Here is a 23,823-nt window from a genome sequence, read left to right on the forward strand (position 1 = left end):
GGCGGGGGGATAACGCTTTAGAAAACGCAGTGCATCTCCTCCTGTCAATGTGTTACAAGTACCAAGTATGGCTTTTGTAGTTTTAGGCTGGAGGTGAATGAGGCAGGGGACCCCGCAGCCCTTCAGATGTCCTGGGGCTGCTACTCCCCTCATCTCTGATCACTGGACATGCTTGCTGCAGGGGCTGATGGGAGCTGGAGTCCATCTGCAAGGCCAGATTCCCCAATGCTGGTCCAGTCCACATGCCAAACAATATCATAGTGTTGTAAGCCAAAAATGGCTTATCTTCTGAGTTTACGCCAATAAAACTCAGAGACGAGAGGAGTTAGGAGTCCATTGTTGTTTATTGCAAAGCAACAGGTTATAGTCGAATCTTTTCGCAAAACTGCAACCCCGCCCAAGGGTCTGGGCAGGGTTATTTATAACATTTTAAACAAAGGATTTTAATTTTCACCAATCATGTACACCATTACCTCATTTCATGTTTAATACACATGCACAATAAGCATTGCTAACTAAACTTTGATTCTCACCGTGATCTCACATTGTATGCATGTTGGGAACCTGTGCTACATGTGGCCATTTGCACCATGTATCAACTTATGTTCTAGCTTATGAGCTGTATCTTCGTGATTTACGTATTAGCTGTCCTTCTGTCCCAGTGGGGGACGGCGACTTGCCAAATCATCAGTTTCATAACGCAACAGGTTACCATAATTCTCTATTAGAAGCATATTCAAGGATTTGTAAAAGGGACGTGGGTGGCGCTGTGGGTTAAACCACAGAGCCTAGGACTTGCCGATCAGAAGGTTAGCAGTTCGAATCCCTGCGACGGGGTGAGCTCCCGTTGCTCGGTCCCTGCTCCTGCCAACCTAGCAGTTCGAAAGCATGTCAAAGTGCAAGTATATAAATAGGTACCGCTCCGGCGGGAAGGTAAACGGCGTTTCCGTGTGCTTCTCTGGTTCGCCAGAAGCAGCTTAGTCATGCTGGCCACACGACCCAGAAGCTGTACGCTGGCTCCCTCATTCAATAAAGCGAGATGAGCGCCGCAACCCCAGAGTAGGCCACGACTGGACCTAATGGTCAGGAGTCCCTTTATCTTTACCTTTTTACCATAACTTCTCTATTAGAAGCATATTCAAGGATTTATCGGGGTTTACATTATCACATTCATTATGGCCCTTTGGGCCACTACCACAATAGGGCACACACCTCTCTGTCCACATATTGCACCAATAATAACATGTAAAAAGGAGCAACTTCCCAGGAGATATGTTCAGTGGTGGGTAGGGATGCCAGACTATTCTGGCAAAAGGTGAAATTGCCAATGTTAACTTATTCCTCCTATGACCAGAATGGAACTAAATCCAGTGAACTCTGGGATTCAATGGGATTTCCTGAGAGCTGCAAGGAGGCTGCCTCCCTTTTGTTTTGAGAGCTAATCGTTTTTGGGCTTAAGCGCGAAGTGTGCCTTTGCTTTGAATGAAGAGGAAATTGGTGTCCGAAAATAAAACATCTGGGCAAAGTTTGTATTAGGTGTAGGAGGGCTTGTGAATTAACACCAGACTGCGCCAGCTGAAGGATAGCATAATGAAAATGCTTCTGTGTATTTTCTACAATGGTATTTGGCCCAATGGAAGATGTGTTATCATTTATTATTGGGCCAATATTGGAACAATAACTTACGTTCTTGTGCTGGTTTGTTTGTTTGTTTTTACCCTTCCCGCCTCCCCACTTTAGTCTCAGGACTTACAAATGGTCTAAAATCCATATTTAATTAGATGCTGGAGGAAAGATAATTGCAAGGGCCTCTGTAGAAGCAATGCGAAAATTATATCTCAATTTCTTCCCCATCTTCTGCATCTAAGATACAGTTTGCTTGCGAGGCATTAATAATTTTAACGGCTGCACAAACAAAGGCTGATTTTAATAGGAATTCAAAAAGTTGCAGGCAACTTCCCACGTGCAATGCATAGAGCTTGCGTAGGGGGATTGACCAATTGCAACATGGTGTGTGTGTGTTGTTTTTTAATTATTCGGCTAAACTGATTTTGCAAACGCTCGAAGATTCAAAACAAAATTAGTTTCACTTCCTGTACCACTGAGCAGATTTTTTCTGAGATCTTGCCTGTCCTGTGGATCACTTCACAAGTGGGACTCGTGTGTTCATTAATCTTGGTCGTACAATGACCCCGAGAAATAATTTGTTGCCTTGGCAAGACTTCTTCCTCTCTGGGCTTCACGGACGTCCTCCTCCCCTCCTCTTTTTAATTGCACATTCGCCAAAAGGAAGAGAGAATGCAGACATGTTAGCAGCGCAAGTGGGAAGAATTGTCTTATTTAAAAAAAAAAAAAAAAAAAAAACTTTTCTACCATGTTTCTTGAAAGTGAGCAAGGCACTAGAGAGAGATAAAAAGTTCTGATAGGGCAAGGGAAGTTTTAAAACAAAGGAGTGAATCAAAGGTGTTCAAAGCAACTGCAGCAAAGTGGTCCTCTTGACTGTGGAATGCTCTCCCCAGATAAACATACCTGGCCCCAGCCCTGTCAGCTTCCCTTCATCAGGATAATGCATTCCTCTTGGCCCTAAATTGTACTCTGGTATGATATATGACCTGCTTTTGCTGTTGTTTAGTGAGTAGAGATGGGATATTCTCCCCACTTTTTTGTTCTTCTTGTATTGAACACCTTTCTGTATCTATATCTATACAGTAGTACCTCAGGTTAAGTACTTAATTCATTCCAGAGCTTCGTACTTAACCTGAAACTGTTCTTAACCTGAAGCACCACTTTAGCTAATGGGGCCTGCTGCTGCTGCTGCTGCTGCTGCTGCGCTACTGGAGCACGATTTCTATTCTCATCCTGAAGCAAAGTTCTTAACCCGAGGTACTATTTCTGGGTTAGCGGAGTCTGTAACCTGAAGCCTATGTAACCCGAGGTACCACTGTATCTATATCTATATCTATATCTAAATCTAATTATTATCATTTATTTATTTCTAGGTACCTGATTTTAAATAGCTGACAAGGGATTGGAATTTGTTTATAAAATTATGTAACCCCCTCGGGGATTTTTGTAGAAAGCCATGAACCAATGCAATAATAATTTTAGTGGGTTGCATCCTACATAGCGCTAAGTAGTGAATGTTATGTCAGTATTATTATTACTATTATTATTTTTATTATTCCCATCTGGCTGGGTTGCCCCGGCCACTCTGCACGGCTTCCAGAAACTAAAACACAGTAAGACATCAAACATTAAAAGCTTCCCTATACAGGGCTGCCTTCAGATGTCTTCTAAAAGTTGTGTAGTTCTTCATCTCCTTGACATCTGATGGGAGGACGTTCCACAAGGCAGGTGCCACTACCAAAAAGGCCCTCTGCCTGGCTCCCTGTAACTTGACTTCTCACAATGAGGAAACCAGCAGAAGGCCCTCGGAGCTGCATCTCAGTGTCCAGGCTGAATGATGGGGGTGGAGACGCTCCTTCAGTTATCCAGGCCAAGGCCGTTTAAGGCTTTATAGGTCAGCACCAACACACTTAATTGTGCTGTTTGCACAATGGAACATTCTCTCCTGGTGCACCCCCTAAATGTGCTCTAGGGCTTACCACAACATGCTCAGACTTCAGAAGGATGCTGAGCTTCTTTGTACTTCTTCTGACCTTGGTCTTCATCCAGCTGGGCATATTGATACTTAATTCTTGATCAGTGGCCCTCTTTGGGTTACAGTCCTTGTTTTCACTCGCTTAACTCTGTTCGCTATTAGCGGGAGTAATATAAAGCACTCTGGAGAGAAGTCTTATATTTGGACAGGGGAACAGACAAGACCTTTATAAATCGAGACCATTTTCTGCCCAACCAAAGCTCTCCGGGGAACGGCTGGCAATTTTATAATTTACGTTCAGAATCTTAAGTTAAAGCAAGTGGTGAGGATACCTTCTCTTTGTCCCGCGGTGGTGAAACTTGGCTAGTAAAATACGGCCATGCTAAAGTCTGAGAGGGTTGAATTGAAATGGCCACTGATGTCATGTACGATAAGTGGAGCAATAAGTCAACATTTACACATGTGTGGCGTGGCTTACGCACAGAACAGGATGAGCGAAGCTAGGTTTTCCTCAGCAGATGCTAAGCTGCAGAGATGCTATTCCATTTACCTCTGTGCAAATGGAGGATTATGAACCAGACGTGGGCTTGGGGCTCTTGCCTTAAAGAGCATAACATGGGAAACTCTTATACGGCAGGTTTGCAACATTGATATTGGTCAGGCATCTCCTTCAGAACTGGATAATCAATAAGAGTTCCATTTTTATACGAAGTGGAAGCTTTATGATTTCCCTGTGGCTTTCAGAGGGAATCCCAGAATCCTTGGTTATTATTTATTTGTTTCTTGTGTATCTGATTTTAAATGGTTGACAAGTGCTTGGAATTTTTGATCACGTTCTGTAAGTCACTTGGGCGTTTTTTTTGTGAAAAGCCATGAGCTAACGTAATAATAATAATAATTTTAATGTATTGCATCCTATGTGAATGTTCCCTCAGCTCAAGGATTCCTGCCTGATGCACCCCCATATCTGCTTTAGGGCTTCCCACTGTTAGAATTCCTGCTCCATGATTGCAGTCATGGAATTTTTGTCTATCACATGATGGTGTATGTTTTGACTCCACAGAGTGGGAAGTGACGAAGACAGGATGTTTGTGTTACTGTGTTCTGTGAAGTGGGACTATTGTCTTCTGTTCTTTTCTCTTTGCTGTCTGATGCTAGAAAGAGAGGGAGCCATGTTACAGTGCTCCGTGTGTGTTTATATGTAAATAAAGTAGATTAGCCAAAATGCTGAGTTGCCGAGGTCTGTTACACAACTGTGCAAATTCTGCAGATCCCTAAATGTGCCGGTGTCGGTTGGCATTGGATGCTGTGATGTTCGGGCTGAAGAAAGCTTATGAAGCTCCCAAACAATCGACCAGGAGGGAGGGAACATGCCAGTCAGGCTTGTGTCTCTGCCAGGGTCCTACTCGAGTGTAGGCTGAACTCCTGACACCCATAACCCCATGGAGCAGATCTGGGGAGGTTATGGGTGTGTGTGGAGGGAGGAGAAGGGGCTCTCATTGAGCACGTTCAGCTGCACGGTAGGGGCGCGATCTTTCACACAAACACTTGTTCATTCGCACCATTGTTCACATGTAACGTTTAGCGCCCGTACAGTCTGTTTAGAGCATAACCCCAGTATTTTAGCTGTGCAAATCAGCAACTGTGCACTTGTCCACACAAGCACTTGTACATTTCAAGACAGCTTCTTGTGTTCGGCGCAATGTGTGAATAAGGTAAAGGTAAAGGGACCCCTGACCATTAGGTCCAGTCGTGGCCGACTCTGGGGTTGCGGTGCTCATCTCGCTTTATTAGCCAAAGGAGCCGGCATACAGCTTCCAGGTCATGTGGCCAGCATGACTAAGCCGCTTCTGGCGAACCAGAGCAGCACACGGAAACGCTGTTTACCTTCCCGCCGGAGCGGTACCTATTTATCTACTTGCACTTTGATGTGCTTTCGAACTGCTAGGTTGGCAGGAGCAGGGACCGAGCAACGGGAGCTCACCCCGTCGTGGGGATTTGAACCGCCGACCTTCTGATCGGCAAGTCCTAGGCTCTGTGGTTTAACCCGCAGCGCCACCCACATCCCAATGTGTGAATAAGCCTACCCAAAATGCAGGTATAGAGAGAGAGCCTGGTTCAGAGCTTCCATTGCCCTTTCCTGAAGCCATATGGCTGAGCTTTGCCCTGTCTCCTTCCTTCAACAGACTCCTGACCTGGATTGTGTAGGTCAATCCGGGAACGATTAGCCTGACTCTCAGCAGAAAGTTGCATTAGATGCCCTTTCACACTTTCCCACCAGCTCTGAGATTCCTTGAAAAAATGGAATCTTGCTGCTGAAGACACCTTCCATGTGCTTTATGAGATTCTGGGTGGCCAGCTGTTGGTGATGATAATAATAATAATAATTTATTATTTATACCCCGCCTGGTTCCCTGTAACTTCACTTCTCGCAGCGAGGGAACCACCTGAAGGCCCTCGGCGCTGGATCTCAGTGTCCGGGCTGAACGATGGGGGTGGAGACGCTGCTTCAGGTATACTTGGTTGAGGCCGTTTAGGGCTTTAAAGGTCAACACCAACACTTTGAATTGCGCTTGGAAACGTACTGGGAGCCAATGAAGATCTTTCAGGACCGGTGTTACTTTACTGATCACTTTTCTGGCCCTCGGATGAAAAAACCTTGAAAAGAGCTTGTTGGGTGTATTTTTTCCTCCACCACCTCCATACAGGGAGTGGTCCCGGCATTGCCTGCAAGGGCAAATCAGGAAGACTTGGAAGTTCCTGCATCCCACCCCCTTACCCTTTTTTTTTTTTAGTTTTAGGACTTCAGGCGTTTGGCTTGCGCACCATGTAAGCCCAGCATTGACACTTTTCAGAGCAGTCTTTTTAAGCCTCCCAGCTGTCAGAGGAAAGAAACTGAATGAGTGTAGTAACTAATTCACAGATGAAAAATGTAATCCCCGCTAATCTAATTCTTGCCCACCATATAGAGATGGCTTTGGTGGAACTGCTGTTGTCATCTCTTATGTGCTGTTTCCATGCTGCTTCCCTGACAGCCGTAGGGTTTTTCGAAAAGGGACTTTCTTATTTTTGAAAAAGCTCCACAGCTCCAGTGCGTGCATTTACACCCTGACCAACCTCAACAAACATCCTCTTGCTTCCCCATCCCAGCTGAAAATGGCATTTGCTTGCCTTAGGAACCTAGGAAAATCACCTTCTACTGAGTCAGTCCCTTGGTCCATCTCACTCAGTATTGTCTACACAGACTGGCAGCAGCTCTCCCAAGATGTCAGACCAGGAGTCTTTTCCAGCCCTGCCTGGAGATTCCCAGATGTGGAACCTTCTGCATGAAAGCCAATGTTCGACCACTGGACCCCATCCCCTGTAGAGTAAGTCCTGTCCCTTGTACCCACGTTACATGAGGGGAGGATATTTAGGGACAAGGAGTGAAGCCTCCACCACAACCTCCCCAGCAAGACCCAAAACTGTACAGCTATTAAGTGTAGATGCAAAACCAGGCATAGGCAAACTCGGCCCTCCAGATGTTTTGAGACTACAATTCCCATCATCCCTGACCACTGGGCCTGTTAGCTAGGGATGGTGGGAGTTGTAGTCCCAAAACATCTGGAGGGCAGAGTTTGCCTATGCCTGTGCCCATACACCTGGTGTGCTGCCTGTCAAGATTGTATTTCTGCCACTAATTCCATTTCTGAATTGCTTTCAGTAAAATACCTTGATGTGTTTTGACAATAAAAGCATCTGCAATAAATACACTTGCACAATTTTGTATTTAAAAACAATTAAAACCATTTAAAAAAATCATATGTTAAAAAAAACACTTTCATATGTAAAATCAGTTTCAACTCCAATGCAGATGAAGATCTCCGCTCAAAAGGCTTGTTGAAAAGGGAAGGTCTTCAGTTGGTGCTGAAAAGGCAGTAGACATGGCAGATAAGGTTGTCGGGAGGAAGTTGCAAAGGTTCAGTAACACTAAGGCTCAGTAGCATTGTGTGGAACAGACCTTCTGATAAGATGGAATATTCAGCAGAGCACAGCAATTGGTTGGGTATGTAAGAAATGAAACCATAGTGTAGGTATCTTGGTCTCAAGCCATTTAGGGTGGCGCTGTGGGTTAAACCACAGAGCCCAGGACTTGCCGATCAGAAGGTCGGTGGTTCGAATACCCGCGACGGGGTGAGCTCCCATTGCTCGGTCCCTGCTCCTGCCCACCTATCAGTTTGAAAGCACAAGTAGTGCAAGTGCAAGTAGATAAATAGGTACCCCTCTGGCGGGAAGGTAAACGGCATTTCTGTGCGCTGCTCTGGTTCGCCAGAAGCGGCTTAGTCATGCTGGTCGCATGACCCGGAAGCTGTATACCGGCTCCTTTGGCCAGTAAAGCGAGATGAGCGCTGCAACCCCAGAGTCGTCCGCAACTGGATCTAATGGTCAGGGGTCCCTTTACCTTTATACTAATACCAGGACCCTGGATTTCATGGATTCAAATTACGAGAAAGGAGATTTCGGCTAAATGTTAGGAAGAACTTCCTGGCAGTAAGAGTCATTAGATGATGGAATGGACTAACTTGGAAAGTGTTGAACACTCCTTCCTTGAAGGTTTTCAAACAGGGGGTGGATGGCCTTCTCTCAGGGATTCTTTAACTGTGATTTCTGCATTGCAGGAGGGTTGGACTAGATGATCCTTGGAGTCCCTTCCAATTCTAAGATTCTATGCTTCTGTGATTCTTTCAGCTGTGATATAACACGGCAATAGTCTGCTCCAGCAAACAGTTGAGCCACTGTATTTTGCATTGCTTGCATCTTCCGGGGCAACTTTGGTGTGTGTGCATCCTTGTGCATATTTCACATTCTTTGAAAAAACAACAACAAATATTTTTAAAGATTTCTTGGTTTACAAAAGTATGTGCAATGTCTCTTTGTTCAAGTTAAATTTTCTTTTTTTTCTTTTTTTCAAAATATTTTTATTAAGCAATTTCAACATAACAAATTATCAAACCATATAATCACATACATTATTTCCCCCCATTTTTCCCACCCTTCCATCCTTCCCTCCCCCCCCCCAACCAGGGACTTCCCTCAGCTCCTCTCTCTGATTTCTCTGCACATATTATTCTCTGCATGTTATAAAATTCTACATATCCTTGCCTTGTCTATCTCTCATGTTATCAACCAATAAATTTGTGTGTGTTCGTTCAAAACCTGCCAAGTTACATTTTCTACAGATCAGTTTCATTTGTTGAGACATTAGTGTTACATTAGGAAGAAAAGGGGGAAAGAGGTGGAGGGGGCCATTGTGGGTGGGGGTGGGGTCGGGTAGCAATGCTTCTATTCTACTTAGTGTATGTGTGGGGTTTTGTGTCAGGGTCGCTTGTGCGGGTTCTCTTTACTAGTCGCTTGTGTTCCTTTGGTTGTGAGAGAGGTTGGGGTTGGCCTAGGGTGTGGTTGTTTCTTTGTGATTGGCTGTGATGAACTTTGTTTTCATGTGTGAGGGAGGTGAGTGGGTGTTTTTGAATTGGGTTAGCCAGATTGGTTCGTATGCTGTTGGCGGATTCTTGTGGTTGTCTTGTTGGGCTGTGTATGTGATAAAGGGGAACCATACTGGGGTGAAGGTGTCTTCTTCTATTTGTCCCTGTGTCAGTTTCAGTCTATTGGTTAGCTTTTCTTGTAAGGCTGTTTCCCATACTATTTGATACCATTGGTCCAAGCTTACTCCTGACAGGTCTCTCCAATATCTATGGCTATGATGTTTTTGGCTGCTGAGAGTAGGTGGATTATAAGCTCTTTATGATGTGAGTTGGCATTATTATCTTGGAAGGTGTTTAGTGGGGCCAGTTCCGGGGTGACTTCTAATACTTGCTTAGTTATTTTGCATATTTCTTGTATGATTGTTGTCCAAAATAGTTGGATTTGGGGGCATTCCCACCACATGTGGAAGTATGTGCCTGTGGAGGTGCATCCTCTCCAGCATTTTGGTGAGGTCCCTGGGTGTGTTAGCGCTAGTTTCTTTGGTATTAGGTACCATCTGTGAATGAGTTTCAGAGCGAGTTTTTCCCTTTTTGCTGATATGGATTTAAAGGGAGGTTTTGTCACGGGACTGCCAGGGAATGCCTTTGAGGAGCAGGAACAGTCAGAGGGAGGTAGAGAGGAAGTGACGGATGGGGAAGAGGGAAAGGGCCAGGAGGCTGGAAGGCTCTCCGATGCTGAAGCAGAGTCCCAGCACTACACAGGAAGTTCAGGAACAACCTGAGAGCCTGTCCCTGTGCCGTCTGCTCAGGAAAGGAGAGGGTTAAAATGAAAGGATCAGAGACGTCCCATGAAACTTCCCTGCCTTTTCTGTTGGAGGAGAAGCAGGAGAAGACCACTCCCCGAATCTGAACCGGATAATTCGGATGCATGATTGTAATGTGCTGCTTGTACATATGTAAAATAAAAAACTGTAAATATCTCTCTGAGTGAGCAGAGGGTGCTTATTGCGAAGAGCATACACAGGCCACCACAGATTTAGACCACATTCTGGTCCACTGAGTGGGGTTAATCTCATAGCCTATGTTGTCCTCCCATTGTTTTTTTGATTACATCTAGCGGGGTTGTGGGATTTTGGAGTAGGATTTTGTACTTTGAAAACCTCCTCCTAACAACAAAGGGACACGGCAAAGGGATGGTAATTGCAATGTACAAAATCACATTCCTTTTTTAAATAAATCTCCTGCTCTCTTCTTTCCTTCCCAGGTGCAAGATAAGTTCCGCCTGGATCTCTCTGACGAGGAGGCTGTGCACTACATGCAGAGCCTGATAGATGAAAGTGTCCATGCTCTCTTTGCTGCAATGGTGGAGCAGATCCACAAGTTTGCTCAGGTAAGAACATTAGAAGAGCCCAAAAGTCTTTCTTTTTTTAGGTAGTAGCTGCCAGTAGGCCACTCCTCGCTGAATTTATTTCATTCCTTTTTTAAAAAAAAAAGCTGGCCAGATACCTTACCTCATCACCCATTCTAACAGTGAATTCCATAAGTAAATCATACGGTGTATAAATTTGAAAATGCAGTTCCCTGTCTGCCCTGAATAATCTTAGTTCTTTAGCACCTGAGACACTCAAGCTGATTTGGTTGAGACTGCCAAATCACACGCACGCGCACACTCACAAACATGCACACTCTCACTCATCTAAACACAACCATCTAAAAAGCAAAACAGTAGCTTGGGAAGCAGATTGCAGGTTCAGTCCCCGTATGGAGCAGCTGCATATTCCTAAATTGCAGGGGGTTAGACTACTGTATTTTCGCTCTATAAGACACACTTTTCCCCTCCTAAAAAGGGGAAGTGTATGTGCGTCTTACGGCGCGAATGCAGGCGGGAGGCTCTGCTCAACACTCCCTTTAAAGAGCCCCGTGGAGCGTGTGTGCGGCTCTTGGGGGCTTTTCCCTCCCTCCTCGGGGAAAAGCCCCTAAGAGTCGCACACACTCTCTGTGCGCTCTTTAAAGGGAGCGCAGCTCTTGGGGGAGCCTTCATCTCGCTGCCCTGAAGAGGCTGCGCGCGGCTATCCCAGAAGCCAGATCCCTCTTGCTGTTCTGGCTTCTGGAATTCCGAATATTTTTTTTTTCTTGTTTTCCTCCTCCAAAAACTAGGTGTGTCTTATGGTCCGGTGCATCTTATAGAGTGAAAAATACGGTACACGATCATTGGGGTTCCCTTCCAACTCTATGATTCTATATTTAAGAGGCCCTGTGGTCTCCACAGCCCCCTTGCCAAGCTACAGAATTCCAGTCTGTCTGCATTCACAGTGGCAACAAAACTCTTTGTGAAGGTCTCCTGGCTTAGCAAGACCTTGGGACAATTGATTCTTTGGCACCCGGGTCAGATTTTGCATTGTAACTCACTGCACATCCCAGCAGGTCTGTGGCAGAGGATCCAGGCGTGCTGTTTTCATCGCGTCTGATTTCTTCCTGTCCAGGAGAAGCATGTGGCATAGCCAGAATAGAACACTCTGTCTCTGTCAACTGGCTATACAGATGAGAATGTCAAGTCACAAGAAAGCAGAGCCACCCAGGGGAGGCAGAGGGCATAGCAAACAAGATGAGGAGGAATCAGCAGGGCTGGAAGGAATCTCTGATCTGGAGCACAAATAGAGGAGGGCATGCGGTACCCAGCTTTCAGGACCCTGGACAGGTCACTAGGAGCTGATTGCATGTTCTGAAGGCACCTTGCCCCCAAATGCATTTTTTCTACCTTTTGATCCTGCATACCCATCTCAGGTTCAATATGACATGTGTCCCTCAGCTGCGTAATGGGGAGCCTTAAAGACACACCCCCATGTGATGAGCAAGGAACTGGAAACCCTGAAGCCCCTGGTTCCTTTGGGGATTCTAGCTCAGAAGTGCTAGGATTCCTAGCCCAGGGCTGTCATGTTCAGGCTCACTTTCTAAGCTGGAATTTGGTGCCTCCAGAGCTCGTGCTGGGTCACCCAACCTGGCTCACCTTATAAATTTGAGTGCTTCCTGATCCTCAAGTTCCAGATGGAGACCCCCTAAGAGGAGAAAGAACCTGCCTTTCCTTCAGGGTCCCTTGAGATGGTCTCTTGTGGCACACTACAGCATAGGAAGCTTTCATCTGAATGTGCAGTCCTGGTCACTTAGCCTTCTATATCTCAGTCCATGGCAGGAATCTTGGACCAGAACAACAACACCTAAAGAGCCCTGCTGAATCAGACCAAAAGTTCCTCTATACCAGCATCTCATTTCCAGCAATGCCCAACCAGAGACTTCCAGGCAGACCTTAAGTACAGCGTGAGAGCTTTTTCCTGTTGTTAGTCTTCAAACAACTTGTATCCCGGACACTGTGATGTAAACACACAACTGCAGTAACTGGATATGCACATTATTGATATGAAGTGCTGCCCTGTTTTACCCCTTTTAAAAATGGCATTGGCACACCAAAGACCATGGATTAGATCCTAATGGTCAAAAGAAAAAGGCGACCCACAGTCCTCTCCATTTGCCCTCCCCAAGGGTTGGTGGGTGGAAGGTAGCAGATTCTTTTGTGATGGGTTCTCATTTCTCAAGAGTTCTTGTGCCAGCAGCGCATTAATGTTCTTTCCAGGTTGGGCTAATAAATCAAGAGGTTACAGATTTGATCTTGGTCATCCATTTTTGTTTTTCTTCATCTTTTATGTTTCCAGTCAGGCTCATTCATTCATAACATTTCCCTCCTTCCTTTTGCCAGGAGTTTTACAACTGCAAGACCATTCTGTTACGGTGCAATTGAAAGTTTTCTTAGGCTGTGCTTAGCTAGTCCATGAGATCTTCAACTTCCTTCTGTTGTGGTGGTTGCTGCTGCTGCTGCTGTTTTGTTGGTGGTGCTTTTAAAGCATCAGATCTCCAGCATCACTTGCATCCAAGCTATTGCTCCTGGAATCATCACTTGTCAGTGGAGGCTCAGACGGCCTCAGTGGCTAGGAGAGCTTTCTACCACCCCTGGGTGGTTCACCACTTAGATCCCCTTTTGGACAGAAGTGACTTTTCCTCTGTACTCCATGCTGTGGTAACTTCCAGATTGATTTATTGTAATGTGCTGTAGGTGAGGCTGAGCTTGAAGATGACTTGATGTTGGGAGAGTTTGTAGTCCAAGACATACAAAGGGCAGCAGGATGATGAAGACAACTAGTCAACTGTGTTCATCTTTCGAGAAAAGAGGATGTAGCAGAAGTTTGCTGTACTTCAGTTGTTTATTCTTGGGACTGGATATGCTTCCCATGGTTTTCTCCAGGACATCTATTAATTAGGGGCAAAAATAATTGCTGCTTTAAATCCTGTGCAAATTGGCGTGTGACGCTGTTGAAATACAATGGGCTTCTGTAGCCGCTGACATTATTAAAGCCTCTTATCTCAACCGGTGAAACCAGCAGCCCCAGCTATTATTCCAGATCACCACATTTTACGAGGCTCTTTATTTTTTATTTTTTATTTTATTTTCCAGAAGTAAATATATATTATTACTGATGGGTATCGAGTTTAATTAACTGGAAAGCATCAAGTTCCACGTGGCCTCAGTGCCACAGTATGACCAACCATTGACGTTTTCTCATTGGAAGCCCGTCTGCAAGATAATGCAGCCTTTTTAAAAAGCAGGGAGACGCACTCCAGCTGCAACAAAATTTGAAAGTTTGTGATTGGCACTCTGGCCTGCATGTTGTGCTGGGGATAATAATACGACCCACAACATAACTGACTATGTTTAACCATATGAATTCTTTATACATCATATAAACATACCTCTTTTCACATTATCAAATTAAGTAGACGCAATTAAAGACCAACATTTTGAACAGGAAATACAAATAGATCAGTTCTTATATACGTAATGTCCAAATAGAAGCTTTTTCGTGTTCCACGTAGGTCTTTACAGACACAAGTGTCAGACACGACAACTTTGAGAAGCAGTGCTTGCAGGAAATGAACTTTGTTCCACATATGCCTTTGCAAATATAGCTGTTGTATGCAGTTGCTGTATGCAGGTGTCAGACAAAAGATACGAAAGATCTTAACATGTTCCTTTGCAAAATATAGTTGTTGTATGCAGGTATCAGACGAAAGTTGTGCTGGGGAGGTATGTGCTTTGAATGGTTAAAACTGAGGGTGGAGAGTTGGGGGAATTGCCATGTGTCCAACTTAGAATGTGAAATTCCTTTATTACAGTTTTGTAGAAAAGAGAGCAAAACAGACAATGGTGTAAATCAGCATCTACACAACTCCTGATTGATGAGGAATAGCTCAATCAGTAGAGCAGGAAACTCTTAATCTTGAGGTCGTGGGTTCAAGCCCCACTTTGGGCAAAGTATTCCTGTACTGCAGGGAGTTGGACTCGAATTCAGCGGTTCTCCACCTGTGGGTCCCCAGATGTTGTTGGACTACAACTCCCATCATCCCTGAGCTCTGCCCTTGCTAGCTAGGGGTGATGGGAGTTGTAGTTCAACATCTGGGGACCCACAGGTTGAGAAAGGCTGGACCAGATGATCCTTGTGGTTCCTTCCAACTCTGCAATTCTGTGATTCTAATCAGCTCTATGCTCTGCCTCTCGAGATGGAGGCAGCAATACCAGTTGCTGGAAACCACAGGAGGAGAGGGTACTCTTGTGCTCAGGTCCTGCTCGCAGTCTTTACATTGGGGCATCTGGTTGGCCGCTGTGAGAACAGGATGCTGGGCCATTAGCCTGATCCAGCAGGCTCTTCATGTCAACGCTGTGATGGCCTGGGACTCGGGCTCGGACTCAGAACCAGAGGAGTCTCAGTCCGCACCAGATCCTTTGCCTCAGGCATCATCTGAACCAAGTCTGGGGCCTGATTATGAAGAGCCCCAGTCTGCACAGGTTCCCCTGCAACAAGCACCAGCTGGGCTGAGTCAGGGGCCTGCGCCTGCCCTGGCTCCAGATGCGGGAATTCCCTCGTTGCCTTCAGCTGGGCCATCACTTACAGCTGCTCTACTACCAGTTGGGTCAGGAGAGGCTGAGGCGCCCCTGGGTCTAGCAACCCACTGACGTCTCCTGAGCTGCAGAGTCTGAGGTCTGAGAGAAGGAGAGACCTGAGTACTCACAGGAGGAGAGCTTGCCTTCGGGCGAGACAGGGAGGTGAGTCACCGGGGGATCAGGCCCGGCTGTTACCCCGACAAAGATAAAAGGCTGTCGGACCCCGCCCCAGGTTGTGGGAGCAACATTGCTGTTTGCCAGAACCTGCCGGAGACCCTGTGCCTGACCTAGCCTGGTTTCCTGCCTTGGCCCTGTCGGACTGGCTCCTTGCGGAATCCTTGGATTCGGGACTGGACCTGGAACGTGTTGCTCGGGTTAACCCCTGGGCCCAGCACAACCGCAAACATAATAACAGCCTTGCTTGAGTCACTCAGTCCAGCCTCCTGTTCTCACAGTGGCCAACCATATTCCTGTGGGAAGCACTCAAGCAAGACCCGGGTGCAACAGCGCTCTTTTTGCAGAGGTTGGGTTAGGCATTACAAGACGTCTCCCCAGGAGGTCAGGATGGCCTGGTATATCTTATAGCGGTCCCTCTTGTACGGCAATCTGGAAACCACCAGCGGCCCTAGGTGCTTTTAAGAGAGTCCTAGGTTCTTCCTTGGAGGTTTTTAAGCAGAGATTGAATGGGCATCTGTCATGGATGAATTAGTTGAGATTCCTGCATTGCAGGGGTTGGAATACATAAGGAATAGACGGGGTCCCTTCCAGCTCTACAATTCTATGATTCCATAGACTACAATAAAAGTAACAAAGCAGGTGTAGAGACCTTTGGACCTCGAGACATTGATTAATGACAATTCCTATCATCCCTGCCCTTTGGCCATGTTTTCTGGGGCTTATGAGAGTTATAGTTCGGCAGCATTCGCAACTATTTTAATTGTTAGACTATTTTGAAGGGTTTGTTTCTTATTTATTTTAAGTATGGATGTCTTGAGATGTGGGTGGCACTGAGGTCTAAACCACTGAGCCTTGGGCTTGCCAATCGGAAGGTTGGTAGTTCAAATACCCGCGACGGGGTGAGCTCCCGTTGCTTGGTCCCAGCTCCTGCCCACCTAGCAGTTCGAAAGCACGTCAAAATGCATGTAAATAAATAGGTACCGCTCCGGTGGGAAGGTAAACGGCATTTCCGTGCACTGCTCTGGTTCGCCAGAACCGGCTTATTCATGCTGGCCACATGTCCCGGAAAAACTGGCTGCAGACAAACGTTGGCTCCCTCGGCCAATAAAGCGAGATGAGCGCCTCAACCCCAGGGTCGTTCGCAACTTTACTTAACTGTCAGGGGTCCTTTACCTTTACCTTTACCTTTATGGATGTCTTAATGTGGTTGCTTTATTGTGTATTTTAATTGTAGGTAGCTGTATTTTTTATCTGGTTTGTTTTGGTTATTTTGCTTGGTGTTTCTTCTTGAAATGAAAGGCGGCATAGAAATCATTTCAACGATAGCAACAGCATCAGGGAGAGCCAAATTTTCCAACAAATGCAATGGAAGAAACTATTGAAGGATCAGAGGTTTCTTTTTCGTGCTTGGAACACGTGTGCCAAAGAGGCAAGCCACTTCCCAGCTTTCAGTGTAAAACTGAATTGCTTTTGTGAGTGATCCCTTGAGAGTGGGGAGAAATATTCATCTCAGCCCTAGTTTTTCTTTTCTTTTTCATAGCAAACTTCAACCTGGCTCACAGCACAAGTGCATGCCTCTGAATACCATTGCAAATCTCTGCATAAAGAGGTGCTGTGCACTAGTGTTATTGGGTGACTTCATGCAAGTCCTGTGCTGTCGCTCCCTATATAAAAAGTGGGAAACCTGATGTTAATCATGTTAAATTCTAGTCTCCGTCTACCACTCTCTTCATTTTAGTATCGCTGCTGGTTCTTTTCACAGAGAAGAGGTGTCTAAATCTGATTTTGATATTCCCAAATGAACGGAGCCCAAAACTGATTTGCCGTCTTTGATAGATATTTATAAATTACATGCTCGGATTCGGTTACTTCCCTGGATTATTGGGTTAAGCAGCATTGCAAATGAGGGATGTGTCTGAATGGTTCATTCAACCCAGTTTTACCCATTAGGATTGTAAGACGACCCAAAATAAAAGCCCTGCCAAGTGATTTGTGTGCTTTGCTAGGAGTTCACTAGTTGGCCTGAGTCGCTGTCCCTCAGCCTCATCTCCTCATAATAAGAGCCCTGGTGGATCGGACCAAAGGCTCTTCCAGCATCCTGTTCTCACAGTGGCCAAGCAGATGCTCCAATGGCAAACCATCAAGCCACAAGAACACTCTCCACTCTCCAGTTCCCAGCAACTGTTCCTCAGAGACATTCTTGTTGGTGCAGGGAGGCAGATGGCGCTGTGGTCTAAACCACTGAGCCTCTTGGGCTTGCCGATCAGAAGGTCGGCAGTTCGAATCCCCGTGACGGAGTGAGCTCCTGTTACTCTGTCCCACCTCCTGCAAACCTAGCAATTCAAAAGCAACCAGTGCAAGTAGATAAATAGGTACCACTGTGGCGGGACGGTTAATGGTGTTTCTGTGCACTCTGGCTTCCGTCACAGTGTCCGTTGCACCAGAAGTGGTTTAGTCATGCTGGCCACATGACCTGGAAAGCTGTCTGTGGACAAACGCCGGCTCCCTCGACCTGAAAGTGAGATGAGCGCCGCAATCCCATAGTCACCTTTGACTGAACATAACCATCTAGGGGTCCTTTACCTCTCCTTTGTTGCTTTACTTATAGGTGATGTGGAGTTAATAACACAGCTCTACTTCCATAGGTTTATTGCAACAACCACTTTGAGATAAATCATACGAAGCATTTTGGACTCTTCAATCTGCTACATCAGTTCTAAATGACATGATTTGGTGTACTATGACTTGCACCCCAAGGCCAGAATATGAAAGATCTACAAAATAACTGAGGACTCAAAGGACAGGGTAACCAAGCAGAAAGGGCTAAGTCCTCCAAATCATGATGACACAAAAACTAGTCTGTTATTGAAAGTGTTGGACATTTGCCTTCTCATTTGCCATACAATGTTTATTTTTCACTTCCAGTGAATCTTTTGGTGCGGCAGCACCTCTGGAACTCCCTGCTCATTGACACTAGGCAGGAGTCTTTGCTGTGTTGCTTTCATCAGCTGCTAAAACCATTTTGCTTGTTTGTTTGACGTATAATTTCATTGTGCATTACTTGTTTAAAGCTGTAGGTTTTAACTGTATTTTGGTACTTAGATTATGTCTGCTTGCTTTCAAAGTCTGTTGATATTGTTGGTATTTTCTTATCAATGTTTTATATTATTTAAAATAAATTGCTTTTAGGGGTGTGGGTGTGAGTGTGGGTGTTAGTGTGTTAGTACTAACCAATATATAAACCCTGTTAAATTATTTTTTTAAGCCCATTAGATTTTTAATGACAACTTCCCTTGGAAATTAGACACCCATGCATGAACACCCACTTGTGGGTTGCCATCCACCTTTCTGAAGTCTTTCAGAACCAGCCCAATAAACTTCCCCTCCCCCAGTGCAGTCAGTCTTGGGGAAGGCAACAAGTAAAGCAACCTACAACATCCAAGCCAAATTGATGCCTTACTTTATGTTTGATTTCTTTTCTCTCTTTCCCTCTCTTATTTAGTACTGGAGAAAATGAGCCCCATCAGCTTCTGGAGGAAACCACATGGCTGTGTGTTAAGCTGTTCAAGATGGTACCCAACAGAGTGTACTGAACATTTTAGCAGCTCAGATAGTTTGCCTCGTCTGGGTTTCCACTAAGAAAGTTCAAGAATCTGGTTTGGTACCTAGACATTTCCGCCATGAAGTTTCGAAAAGAGAGCAGCACCCCTCCAAATGCAATTACTATGAAAAGAAGAATGTGTCATGGCCTTCTAAGTGTTTCTCTACACCTGATGTTGGAATCAGAAACTGAAGCTTACTACTGCGCTTAACTTGCCTGGTGTCTATAGGAGCACGTGTTACAAAATGTCCATTTTAATGAATGGAAAGAAAAGTATTGTCAAAGCTGTTTGTGGACTTGGGAACTGAAGTTTGGGGTTCACTGATAGGACTTGTCCAAATTGTCATTAGGAATAAGCAGCTGTGTGGTTCTTTCTTTTGGTGACAGCTGTCTTCCAAAGTGTCAGCAAGAGCCCACCCACAATGAAAAAAAAGCTAAATATCACTGATGGTCTTAAAAAGCCCTTAAAGATAGAGAGATTCAATGCTTTCATTCTCTCAATAAAGAATAATGTACATTGACTAAATATTCCAAAACTAATAAATTTCTTTTGATGCAAAGTTCTCTTTATTTTAAGACTCCTCCTTTGTCTTTCTCAGCTCTTGGTGGAAATTCTTAAATTTCCTGATGATCTCTATTCCAGATGGAAAAATATTTACACCACCATATCTTACAGCTGAACGTTGCCACATTGTAAAAAATCCCTGTATCTTTTCCATGCTCATTTGTCAGTATACATGTGCTCTCTGTTGCAAAACATATGACAGAAAATGTTGATTTATTTCATATTTCCAGCAGAGTATATTATGCGGTCAATAGGTTGTATCCAATGAAGTTCTGTCCAGACTAGGCCCACTGCAATTACGTTACTGTCCATTTATTTCAATGGGCCTACTCTGAATACAGCCGAGCCAGGCTTACTGTAAGCCAGCCTTACAGTGAACATTTTACTTCTCTACTATGTTAGGGACGTGGGTGGTGCTGTGGGTTAAACCACAGAGCCTAGGACTTGCCGATCAGAAGGTCAGCAGTTCAAATCCCCGTGACAGGGTGAGCTCCTGTTGCTTGGTCCCTGCTCCTGCCAACCTAGCAGTTTGAAAGCACATCAAAAGTGCAAGTAGATAAATAGGTACCTCTCCGGTGGGAAGGTAAATGGCATTTTCGTGCGCTGCTCTGGTTCGCCAGAAGTGGCTTAGTCCTGCTGGCCACATGACCCGGAAGCTGTATGCTGGCTCCCTCGGCCAATAAAGCGAGATGAGCGCCGCAACCCCCGAGTCGGTCACGACTTGACCTAATGTTCAGGGGTCCCTTTACCTTTCCTTACTATGTTAGAGATGAGCTTTTTCTCAGTGGCAGGGCATTTGATTTACATGCAGAAGCTGCCAGGTTCAACCCTTGGCATCACCAGTTAGGACTGGGAGAGAGAACTCTGCCTGAAATTCTGGAGAGACGCTGCCAGTCAGTGCTGACAGTTCTGAGCTAGATGGACCCACAGACAGACTTGATACAATGCAGCCTCCTACAGTAGCTGAGGCAGAGAAACTCAGCATCATAATCTTACTAAACCATGGGATTAAATGAACTGGACAATAAGGGTTAGGAAACCTACTGTGAGGCTTCAATTTGCAGGGCACCGTATTTTTTAAAAATTTTTAAAAAAATGTTCCATACCAAGCCAAAATATTTTGGGGTGGGTTTTAGGGTTTTTTAATGTAATAGTTCTATTATCAACTCCCCCGCCCCTCTTATCCAAGTGTCACCTTTGTGCCATCTTTATTTTCTCCAGTGCTGGAAACATGTTGCCTTTGGGTGGAAGTGGAAACTGTAAAATTAGATTGTTCTCCTGGGCTATATATAGCAATATTGCTGCTTTCAGCAGCCGCCGCCACTGCAGAGGCTTCTGAAGAGATTTTAATTGCAAGAGAGGCTTTCTCCCCCAACTATAAAAACCCAGACAGAAATACTGAAGGGTTTTCTGAGAACAAGGCAATCTTGCTAACCAAAATAGCCAGCTTATCACACTTAGAGACACCAATGGATATTCATTTCAGTTGGTTCAAGGGGTTTGAAGAATGCCAGGGAGGGATCCAATTGAGTTTCAGCACCTCGGATAGCAGCATGGCTAGAAACCAAAGTCCTGTTTCAGGACATTGGACAGCAGCCATTTCTTCAACACCTATGGACAAAAGACATGAGATGCAATCATTGGGATAAATTATTGCCCACTGTTTTATTCCAGGCTTATCAGAAACATTTCAATGACTTAAACCACCTACTCCTACTTGACGGTGGATAAATTTGCTGCCAAGACAACTAGGAAGCCTGTCCTGCGTGGGTCTGTGCATTGTATTTATAGCATGTTCTTGCTTGCCCACAGACCTTTAAGGCAGCCTTCCTCAACCTGGTCTCTTCCAGATATTTTTGACTACGACTCCCATCAGCGTCAGCCAGCATGGCTGTAGGAAATGGCACCTTCCTATCCTAAGTTTCTTGGTTTGCTGTGATTGACCTGTTCTCCAGTGCAGTGGTCCTTTGTGTGTGGGCTGGAAACATGGTAGCTCATTATTCATAAGTATTATTGCCTCCAGCCATGGAAGCAGAGCATTACCATAATGGCTAGGAGCCACTGATAGTCTTTGTTCTCCATGAATTTGTCCAAAACCACCCAAGTTGTTGGCCGTCACTGCCTCCTGTGGGAGCAAGCTCCACATTTTAACTGTGCACTGCATGAAGAAATACTTTCTCTCTCTGGAATAGTCCAACATTCAGCTCCATGGGTTCTTGTGCTAGGAGAGAAGGAGAAAAGCTCTTCTCTCTCTCCACTTTCTCTGTTCCGTGCATAAATAGATACAATTCTATTTTCATGTCACCTCCTGCAAGAGAAAGGTTGTATCTTGGAGTGAAACAGTCGAGGCATCCCCAGATTTTCAGTGGAGTTTGGACCTGAAACATTATGTTTCAGACCCCACCATTTTTTATACCTTCCTTCATTAATATATAATTATTATTATTATTATTATCATTATTATTATTTATATCCTGCCCTCCCCAGCCGAAGCCAGGCTCAGAGCGGCTAACATCAAATGTATAATACATTAACATAAAATCAGACAATCAATTAAAATACATCCTCAAATCAGATCAGGATCAGAATAAAATCCAATCGGATGGCAACCCGCAGATTAGGGTTGGGGACCTTAAATGCTCACCAGGCCCAACTGTTTGTGCTGAACTTATATGGGCCTGTGAGAAAAATTGGGAGGCCACTTTCATGCAAGTTCTTATGAAAGGGGAGAGGGAGTCAGACTGAACCCCGACCAAAGGCCTGGCAGAACAGCTCCGTCTTGCAGGCCCTGCGGAAAGATGTCAAGTCCCGCAGGGCCCTAGTCTCTTGTGACAGAGCATTCCACCAGATTGGAGCCACAGCCGAAAAAGCCCTGGCTCTAGTTGAGGCCAGCCTAACCTCCCTGTGGCCTGGGACCTTCAAGATGATTTTATTTGAAGACCGTAAGTTCCTCTGTGGGACATACCAGGAGAGGCGGTCCCATAGGTACGAGGGTCCTAGGCCATATAGGGCTTTAAAGGTTAAAACCAGCACATTAAACTTGATCCTGTACCCCACCGGGAGCCAGTGCAGCTGGTATATCACCAGGTGAATGTGATCTCGCAGCGAGGACCTCGTAAGGAGCCTCGCCGCAGCATTCTGCACCCGCTGGAGTTTCTGGGTCAGTCTCAAGGGCAGCCCCACGTAGAGCGAGTTACAATAATCCAGTCTGGATATTATCTCTCTCCCCACAATAAAATAGTGATGCTGCTAAAGAAACCTAACTATGCTCGTCGGCTCTCCATCTCTTTGAAGCCTCGCTATCTGAGCAGAATGTCTGGGAGTCATTTCAATGCAGTACCCAGGTGTACAAAGCAAGCTGATGGAGGCAACAGAGCAAAAGGTCAGGTCAGTGCAGAAGGGATCTTGTTTTTCAAGGTGGGGGGGGGGGGGTAACCAGGTGTTCAATGTGACCAAATTAGCTAGAGTAACTAATGCAATACTATGCTTTCGTGAGGAAGGTGGAAGGGCAGGTAGATAATTGAACAGTCAAATTTTATTTGACAGTGGTGCAGGTGATTTCTTGCTTTTAGTGCTGAAACTCAACCAGCAGTTACAGTTATTCTGTGTCTTTCAGAGATCCATTGGTGTTGCAGTGGGTCTTCGTTGCTCCTGTGAGTGAATCAGCTTGCCCAAGAATCATGCCTCTGACTGAAGTTATTGGCTCAACTGCTGTGATGTAACAGAAAGCTTTGCAAATTCTAGCTGTTGTAAGGCAGTGGGGGAACCTACATCATTAAATAAGGTGCTCACTGTAATATTGGACCACATTTTTAGCAGCAAAGTTCTTTCTTTTATCTTCTTTTATCTTGCAAGTATACACCGCCTACCATTTGAGTCACAGATTTCTCCCTACAGGCAGGAGAAGAACAACACATTTTCAGTCTCCCCTGCATGGGGCATCTTGCCTGGAAATGGTGCTTAAGAGCATCTTGACTTGACAGTCTTTCTACGCAACCCATTGGAGAAGTCTAAAAGTTATTCTCTGCTTGAAAGCCAAATGCTCAGTATAACTGACTGTGCACTTTCTCAAATTCTGCCAAGCCCACACTGGAGGGAAAAAAGTATTTATTTCTAGCCATTGTCTTATTTATAGTATTAATTATTTCAGGGAGTTGAAGGAAAGCACAGTAAATAATATATGTAATTTGTAACTGTCAGAAATAGCAGGGGGAAAGGCAGAAGGCTTTATTTAAAAACGAAACAAAGAAAGAATAGCTTTCGTTTACAGAAAATAGTTGGGTCTCCTCTTTGAAGCTGGAATCAAATACTTTATCGGAGCTGTCACCATTATAGATGGGGTCTGTATATAAAGATTTGCATAGCTTTTATCAAAGTGATGCACTTAGCTGATCTAATTTTTCATTTAAAAATGGGGTGAGTAATAAT

The 23,823-nt window shown here is 45.0% G+C and overlaps 1 protein-coding gene across 1 annotated transcript in view; it reads left to right on the plus strand.

Moving 5' to 3' along the window:
- PIK3C3 (phosphatidylinositol 3-kinase catalytic subunit type 3) overlaps positions 1–19,390 on the plus strand; it is a 109,709-nt gene extending 90,319 nt beyond the window's left edge. Inside the window, exons 23-24 of the mRNA XM_080972108.1 lie at positions 10,328–10,453; positions 18,732–19,390. Of these exons, the coding sequence (XP_080828234.1) occupies positions 10,328–10,453; positions 18,732–18,746 (141 nt within the window). The 3' untranslated portion in view covers positions 18,747–19,390. The remainder of the gene's footprint in view (positions 1–10,327; positions 10,454–18,731) is intronic.
- Positions 19,391–23,823: the final 4,433 nt, after the last annotated feature.

This window comes from Podarcis pityusensis, assembly GCF_964106645.2.
Source record: "Podarcis pityusensis genome assembly, chromosome: 11".
Classification (NCBI taxonomy): Eukaryota; Metazoa; Chordata; class Lepidosauria; order Squamata; family Lacertidae; genus Podarcis; species Podarcis pityusensis.